The 9122-nt window shown below is 41.1% G+C and overlaps 1 protein-coding gene across 1 annotated transcript; it reads right to left on the bottom strand.

The window, feature by feature from the left end:
• Positions 1–793: 793 nt before the first annotated feature.
• Positions 794–7360, bottom strand: LOC147327145 (aspartate aminotransferase, cytoplasmic-like). The gene is made up of 9 exons (XM_086294777.1): positions 7119–7360; positions 4612–4793; positions 3629–3752; positions 3381–3493; positions 3140–3244; positions 2836–2986; positions 2532–2697; positions 2086–2228; positions 794–1771 (listed from the first exon to the last, which is right to left on the bottom strand). Exons 1-9 carry the CDS (start codon positions 7225–7227, stop codon positions 1632–1634), a joined length of 1233 nt encoding a protein of 410 aa, XP_086150903.1. The 5' UTR covers positions 7228–7360; the 3' UTR covers positions 794–1631.
• Positions 7361–9122: the final 1762 nt, after the last annotated feature.

The raw sequence follows: 9122 nt of genomic DNA, 5'->3' as shown, positions 1-9122 counted from the left end.
TGATTTGTTAGGTCGGTTCATGCTTCCTGCTGTACATCTATTTGAGCTTCGGAGATCAGGATGCGCTCATAACATGTCTGAGATCAGTTCTGTATATTCACTATTTCTGCTATGAGACAAGGTAATGTCAGCTGATGAGTGCAAATTTGTTTTCAGCTGTTTTCACTGTACTTTCTAACAGAAGGAGCCGAGCTGCAGACATGTACAGACAGCATTTCCTTGGAAATATGAGAGTTTAGTACTTGTAAAATAGAAAAGCAACTATGTGATGTTTTTTGTATCAGAATATACAAAAATACAGAGTTCCACAAAATACTGAATTTTAACAGTCTGATGTGTTTATTTTATATTAAAGACAAATCTGGTGATGATATATTATGGTTTATTTTTCTTGCTTTAAACATTTCCCACAAGACCAAACCAACCAACATGATCTTATTGACAAGTGTCGTTGGTGCATTATTATTATTATTATTATTATTATTATTATTATTATTATTATTATGAAGCTATATTATTATTACAGTTACAATTACATAATGCAATTATATATTGTATTATGAAATACAATGAAACATTAAGTTTTTGTATCGGTATCAGATCAATATCGTTGACACCACCCTTGGTATCGCACATCACTACCGCCAACATCTCCACACTTTCTACACAATGTACGGTGTTAAACTGCTGATTATATCATATCTGGATGTCTGTTTTTGCCTTTAAATATGAAGATATTTTAAATCCACTGTCTCACAAGATGATAGATATGGGAAAAAACAAAACACATACACAGAGTTCATAATTTAATTTAGTGTGAACGCCATTACAAACACCAGTTAACATGTGATTGCGGCATAGAACAGGTTCTGAGGTGTGATCAGTGGCTTCTTACAGCGGCTTTGTGTAACAACATAAGGGCACTGCAGGGTGGAAACAAAGTAACAGAGAGAGGAAAAAGGTGACTTTTGTTCAATGATGGCACAGAAGGCGATTTTGTTGACTTAGTGGCTAAACAAATTATCTTCTGCCGTATGTCTAAAGCAAGGCAACACAGCATCAGGCATGTGCTTTACCTTTGAGATGATGATGACCGTTGAACTTTAACACAACAAAATAAAATCAAGATTACAGTACCAGCTTTTATATTCTAATGGCTAAAAACAGGAAAGTGATTTGTTGTGGTCTCAGTGCTTATAAATGAAATGGCAGGACTAACAGTAATTACATCTATTTACACGACTTTTCCTGTGCTGCAGTTTGTTCAGTACTACTGTTGTGTAGGAAGCATAATTTCATCGCAAATCTTCCCAGTCCACATTCTGGTGTCCAGTTTGAGTGGAATGATTTGGACTGCACAGAAGCTTGCGGCAACAATTCAAACATATGATGGGGTTGTCACGTCTGCGTGTTCGATCATACCTGGCTCTTCCAAAAACCACTGTACCTCCCATAAAATGACGCCGTCATGTGAGAACAAAAACACATCCTTCCTCCCGTTGGTTCAACTGCAAATTGTGAGGACGCAGTTTGACCAATAGGAGGAGAGGATAAGCAAAGAGAGGGGCACAGACTCGATGAAACGTCCTGTGGCGTACAGGAGGCAGGAAGTGGACGAGCACAAATGGCCTTTACTGGACTTTGGTGACGGCCTCGTGGATGGACTGAGCGACGTAGTCGATATTCTTGCTGGTCAGGCCGCACATGTTGATGCGGCCGCTAGCCATCAGGTACACGTGCTTCTCTTTGATCATGTACTCCACCTGTTTGGCTGTAGCACAAATTGCAACAGAGTGAGTGAACTTCATAAATGATGTGAAGATAAAGTGAGCCAAGACCGCTTGTTTCAAACAGAATATGAACTGAGGGGCTGCACAGAAGCCAAGTATAAGACATATAAAGATACTTTAACTGTGAAGAGCAGAGTCCAAGAACAGAAATATCAAGTTTAATACGTCTCCTTTAAGCATGTGTTGGGTATCTTGCAGGTCCCTCCACCACTGTGACACTTATCTCTGATAATCCCAGTATGTTAAAAGCAGGATGTGCTTCTACATTAGTGCGTGTATGTGTGTTTTCACTCACGAGTTAGGCCGGTGAAGCTGAACATGCCAATCTGCTGAGTGATGTGGTCCCAGGTCCCCGGGGTGCCCAGAGCTTGCAGCTTGGCCTTCAGCTGATCCCTCATCAACAGAACTCTGTCTGCCATGGTCTTCACATTACCCTTCCTAAAGTGGGGAGGCGGGATGGAGACAAGTGGGGATATTTAAAAAAGGACATAAGACAGGAAATGAGAGTAAAAGTCAGCTGACAAAGACTATGAACCTCTAAAAGTAATAGCACATGAGAGAAAGGCCAAGTGTTTCCAAAATTTCAAAACCATGCTAGCATGCACATTTGGTAACAAGCATCCATGTGCATGCACCGACGAGGAAGGTAAGTTATTAATATTAATTGAATAATCAGGTAAAAGATGAAGGGTTAGCAGGAGCTAGTATGCTAATATTAAAGCGCTGACTGATGGAGCGTACCATTCTTCAAACAGCTCAGGGCTGTTGAGGGTCTTGCTGACAATGCGTGCTCCCTGAGAAGGTGGGTTGGACCAGGTCGTCCTGACAATCTTCTCCATCTGGGACAGAACGCGGGTTAGGTTCTCGTTGTCCTTGGAAACCACAGTCAGGTTCCCCACTCTCTCATCTGTAAGTAGAGACAGACAAAATATGGCTTCACATAAAACTAATCGAGGGTAAGTAGAGGTATAAACAGTATAAACTTATTTTTGGCTAAAACACACAAGACTGTATGCATGAATGTACGTGGACCATGAGTACTCACTGTACAGGCCAAAGTTTTTGGAGAAGGACTGAGCTATAAAAAGCTCAAAGCCCTCGGAGACAAAGAAGCGGATGGCCCAGGCGTCTTTTTCCAGAGAGCCTGAGGCGAAGCCCTGGTAGGCGGAGTCAAAGAACACATACAGCTTCCTCCTCTGGAGAAGGAAAAGACGAAATACATACATTAAAATTCAGTTCATTTCTTTTTTTAATTACACATTAAAGCAATTTTACAAAAGAAGAAGATATTCATGGTGAGTTAGACACCACCAAGGCCATCAGATGATGGTAAAATAATGTCTTTGTACCTTCATCACTTCTGCAATCTGCTTCCATTCCTCCTGGGTCGGGTCGGTGCCAGTGGGGTTGTGTGCGCAGGCATGGAGGACAAAGATGGAGTACTCTGGAGCTTTCTGCTCAGAGAAGACAAATAATGAGAAAAAATATTCAAAATAAATGAATAAAAATGCTCCCAAAGAGTCTTCTTGTTTTCATATCACTGTCTGTTGGGTTCTTGTAACTAAACAGGAGTCATCGTTCCAATCTCACCTCTAAATCATCCAGGAACCCAGTGAGGTCCAGGCCCCTCTGGGCAGCATCCCAGTAGTGGTAGGGGCGGATATCTTTGAAGCCAGCATCAGCAAATACACCGTTGTGGTTCTCTGGAAGAAGAAACGTTCAGCAGGTATTTACCACTTAAATCTGCTCTGATACCCACTGAGACGTTCACTTCATTATCGAAAAACAGTCAAACTTTCTCAACTACAATTTCCTGCATCCTAAAACTTTTCACTAACCCCAGGTGGGTGCCGAGACGTAGACGGGCGTGGCTGCGTTGTTGACGCCGTTGTACCACCGCCGCAGGAACTCTGCCCCAATCCTCAGTGCACCTGTCCCACCCAGAGCCTGGACTCCTCCAACCTGTGACAGGAAGCGGGCAGTGGGAAACGCAATCAGAGAAATATACGTATGATATTAAATACATGTTGCTTTTCACAGTTCGGCCAGAGAATTTTGTGATAAGGCTGCGGGTCATGCCTGCTTCTGAACACTGCTGTTAATATGCACCAACTTAATACACCAAGACTTGTTGGTCTTTCAGACCTTGCCTTCACAGGTTTTCCTGCCCTTATTGTCTTGTTTTTCACTTTTTTCCCTGTTCTACCTAAACTGTTGCAGTGGTAAATGCTCATATTTAATATAAATTAAGTTTTAAATAATGAGGTTGCAGGGACGTGTGCGCACAAGAATTCCCTGTGAGTCAAAATCTCAGGCTTCAGATTGCTTGTTCAACTCTTCCTTGACCTCATGTAGATGAGAGGCCATCTCCTTCACACAGCTATGGTCGTAAGCACAACAGCTCCACCCACCTACTGTTCAAACTTTGCAAGGGGCAGCCAATCAGAAGAAATCTGCCTTAAAAGGAGGGGAAATAAAGGTGCTTGGGTGTGAAAGACGATAAACTGAGGGGTTCAGTGTATTCAGAACTAATACACCACCACTACTGGAGTCTGAGAAATAAAAACATGGAGCTTTAAATTAGGGTTTCTAAGGATGTTTAAAAGAGATTAAAGACGCAGGCAAACCTGATCAGCTGATACTCATCCAGTTATGTCCATTAATCAATGGAAAGCTGAGGTACAGATTAAAATTGAAAGAACTTTTAATCAATGTAAAATGTGCTTTTATTTCCTTTTTATTTCACTGCAAAAATAAACAACATTTATTACATTTGCTCCAACTGATCAAAAACCTCCATGTGTCAATGTGCATGTCCCACCCTGTTCTCCTTGATGGCAGGGCTATCGTCTCCCAGGGCGACCTTTGAGGCAGCGGAGCGGAACTCTGGCAGACCGAGGATGGGCAGGTACTCGTGGTTCAGGCTCTCGTCCTCCACGATGAGCCGCTCCACCTTTTTCACCACCGGCAGCACCCAGGGCTGGCAGTCATCAGTACGGTAAGCTGGAGGGGACACAAAGCAAAGCAAATGTTAATCCAGAAGGCACAGGTATTGCTTCTTAGGGACAGGTTGTGTAGACTATTACTCGTGCCTGCACTTCACAAAAAAGCTTTTTTATGCTTTGATAGATATTTACAGCTGATATACTACATAACTAAATACAAACACTTTGTTTCTGCTGCTTGTGTCACTGTGTATAGCGCCATATCACCGAGTATTACAAAATTCTAGATAATACTTCAAAGATAAAAATGGTAATAACACAGCACTGCAGTCTGCAAATAGTAAAGTGAATAGAAGAAAATGCGCACAGGAAAGAATAAACTGCCATTTAACTTCATATGATGCCATATAAACTTTGAAGGTCACCGGCAAACGTGTGTAGCACATATCTGACTCCTTAGGAACTTGTGCTCCCTCATACTGGTCTGGAGCATGAGCAGAGCAGGATCACATATCAGGGTTTGGCAGCGGCGGTACACAGTCACTCAGGGTCCAAAGGCGAGCACACTTAAAAGGTCAAACATGCTTATGGTGGCTTTGGGGTATGCAAAATAATTCTGTGTGTGGCCAGTACAAAATCTGAATAGAGCCCAATCTGACATCGCTTTACCTGAGACGCAGATCAAGTGGCAAACAGGCCTGGAGAAATCTGGAACCCAGAAAACTCTTCCTGTTGCTTTTGTGGACTCGCTTTCAACATAATTTAACATATTAGGGTTCGATCCTGGTCGTTGTGTCCTTGGGCAAGACACTGTACCCTACCGCCTTCTGGTGTTGGCCAGAGGGGCCGATGGCGCGATATGGCAGCCTCGCTTCTGTCAGTCTGCCCCAGGGCAGCTGTAGCTACAACCGTAGCTTGCCTCCACCAGTGTGTGAATGTGAGAGTGAATGAATAGTGGCATTGTAAAGCGCTTTGGGTGCCTTGAAAAGCGCTATATAAATCCAATCCATTATTATTAACTGATCCATTTTCACACAGAGAGAGACACTAAATTATAGAGTTAATATAAAACTACTGGAATGGTTTCTCCAGGCCAAACTGGTTTTATGCGCTCAGGTTTGTTTTGGCAACGACCGGAAAAAGTGCAACTACTGTCTCAGTCCACGATGACTCATCAGAGAAAGTGAATCTTAATAATCCTGCAGGGACCACTTTGATCGTTAAAGCATATTCTGCCCATTAGCTTTTATTCATATTTTGCATTCTGACTCTTGCCATAAAGTGTACATGCAGGTTGTGCACATGAAAAGGTGACAAACTGCTAGCTCTACATTACATCCTAAAGGCAGAATATGTTAATAGATTTAACAGCAGCTACATCAGAGGTTTGCCTTATTCTGGCTGACCTGAAGTAACTAAGTATTAGTTCACTTTAGCCAGAAGCATTGGGCTAGGAGGAGGATAGACTAGGCTCATACGAGATGACACATCTGGCACATTGGGGTTAATGTTGAAACTGTTGGGATACAAGTGTCAACCTGTTAACCTATTACAGATGACTAAAGATTTCCTGCTGGTTTATTACAGTTTAGCATAAATAGTCAGAATGAGGATAAAATAACATTAAAGAGATATTCTACAGTGCACGTTAAGTAAGGGACACAAACCAAACTAGCACAAAACCTTCCAAATGACACACGGCTTTAGCATTCATTCTAAAAACTGAACACATTTTCTTACAAAACTTTCCTAACCAACCAAGCAAACTAATGACAGTTTCAAGGACTTACCAATTATGTATCACATAATGATTGACAACGTCGCAACAAACACGACTCGTAAGATTACATATTAAAAAACAGTAAACTACTTTGATGGTACTACGTAAGAAAACTTCAGCCTGTAAGTTCCTGCTTTGACAGGATGTCAGTGTGTAAGTGGAGATTGATGAGTTCAAGGACAGATGGACAAGTAAAACAAGTCACAGCCATGCTATGCGTTTTAACATCATGATTTTAAAGTCTTTAAATGAGAAGTGTTTTGTGGTACGACATGAAGCCCTACTTCCTGGAATTGTCAATTTTTTCAGTGAGAGGTGTAACATTTGCACTAACAATGAAAAAATCCGAGCAATTTACTTGTCAACATGAGAAGAAGCTAATGCTAGCTTTGCCGCTAGCAGCTTGCAGCGAAGGTCATATATCAAACGCTGCTTACGTGTGCGAACATGATATCACCGCCATAGCCCGAATGTACCAAACAATGTAAGCTACAAAAAGACAGGAAACACAGCTGATGCGATGTGTTTATGCTTTACAGTGCCACTACAAGAGAGAGCAAGCCAACCTAGCTTTAGCATTAGCTGACATCTAGCATCTCTTACCTCCGACGCCCAGATTCACCTTCTGTGGATGGGTGTCCTCTCTGAAGTCAGCGGTCAGTTTGAACACGGCTACCGGGGGAGCCTGGGGGACGTCGCTAAACAGGGACATGGCTCGGGATGAAATAGACGATGATCCCGGTGTTGTGCAAGAGGAGCAAATGAGGAATGGGTGTTTCTAGAGACTAACCGGGTTCACAGGTTCACCTTCACTCAAACTGGACCAGGACGCAAGAAATAGGCATCAGATCAGCTACCAATAGGAAGGGGCAGAAAACGGACGCAGCCTGTCAAGTAGCCAATGAGAGCGGAGAAATATCTTGTAGAAAAAACTACAATTATACCATAAGAAAGAAGATAATAAACCTGTGACGAGTGATAATAAGTCTATAGTCTTTGTAGTCTAAATAAGACCATCTCACTGGACATATTCGTGCCACAGGGATTTGTCCCATTTTAAAAGTAATCTATAAATAGATAAATGATGTGACATAATTCATACGCATAGTTACCGACAACTGGACGCTGTGCAGTCTTGCTGCATTAATTCAGACCACCAGAATGAACTTAGCTTATCTTTAGGGTCAATGCTGTGTGCCTTATATGCACATTTTTAGCTGTCGTGAATGACATTATTGAGAATATTATAACTATTCTTCTTCCGTAGTTACATCCAACCTATATAAACTCATGTATGTTTTTCATAAACAATTCGTGATAAGAGTAAGTGCTTCAGATAATCAGACTTTCTTATCAAACCATCTTCGAAATTGAAGTCTGATAGTGCGTTGATGTAGGATCTGCAATCTACCACAAGGGGTCAGTGTTGCTCTGCAGAGAAATATGCAGAGTTAGTGGCGTCTCATTGTTGTTGTAGTTTAAGTTAAACTTGGGCTAAAACATCAGTTTGGACCTGTGATTTCACAGCAGTAAAAACTATACCAACACACAACACTGGAATGGTTATACAGAATATTTTTAAGTTTTTGTTACACTCTTATCAATATAGAATAACTTAACTGATAAGTGTTTGAATTTATTTTTCACTCTTTAAATTTGTTTAGATAAATAATTAGAATGATGAATTCATATCCTTTTTAATTAACTGATAACATAATTGTTAGTCTCTTATAGAGTGATAGAGATGGTCTAGTGGGAGCAACTTTTACCACCTTTATATACTGTTGTGTAGTTTAATCTATATCACTGTTTCAAATATCATACACTGATGTGTCTTCAGGTATAGGAAGTCTCAAGTTACTTTAGCTGTCATTAAAAAGTGTAACATCTGCTTGTAAATTATAATAAAAAGTATTATGTTAAAAAAAAATCATGCATTGAAAATGTTCAAGTCTCACTTCAAAATTTTTACTTCCGACTTGCGTAGTAAGTGTCCATCACAACACACTTAAAGCATAGATCATTACACACAGAGACACGGCCTCTCCTCATAAACTTTTTGTAAACATCCAGGTGTGTTTTTCTTTTCTCTTCTTCCTACCTCTTCCCTTCACTCTCTCGTGTTTCTTCTCTCAGTCTCTCCTGTTAGGTCTGAAGTGTCTGATGAATAGCCTCGGTTTCACTCCTGTATAGCCTCCACTTGCAGGCCTCCTGCAGCTAAAGTAGCATGTTTTTGTGTCAGTCAAGTGTGTGACTTGCTGATGAATTTACACACACACACACACACACACACACACACACACACACACAAATAATGATAAGAATTGAACTCTAATTTAAAGTTTTAGCAAAATCTAAACTAAGAAACAAACTCTCTTTTTCAGGTCAAAAACTTAAAATCGATTTTTCTTTTTTTTTTTCTTTTTCTTTTAGATGGACATCGGGTCACATCACATGTTTGCACACACATGCACACACACACAGACACTGCTGCTCCTCTCTCGTCCTGTCATTACCAGACATGATGAGGCCTCCTCCTCTCCTCCATTTTTTTCTTTTTCTCTCTGCTTCTCCATAAAGCACTCCACTGAACCATCAACGGGGTAA

Source organism: Aulonocara sp. 'chitande type north' Nkhata Bay, linkage group LG6 (assembly GCF_057382095.1).
Source record: "Aulonocara sp. 'chitande type north' Nkhata Bay isolate Kocher_YH1m ecotype deep benthic linkage group LG6, A_spYH_male_GT1.1, whole genome shotgun sequence".
In the NCBI taxonomy this organism is placed as follows: Eukaryota; Metazoa; Chordata; class Actinopteri; order Cichliformes; family Cichlidae; genus Aulonocara; species Aulonocara sp. 'chitande type north' Nkhata Bay.
This window is presented reverse-complemented; position numbering and strand designations above follow the sequence as displayed.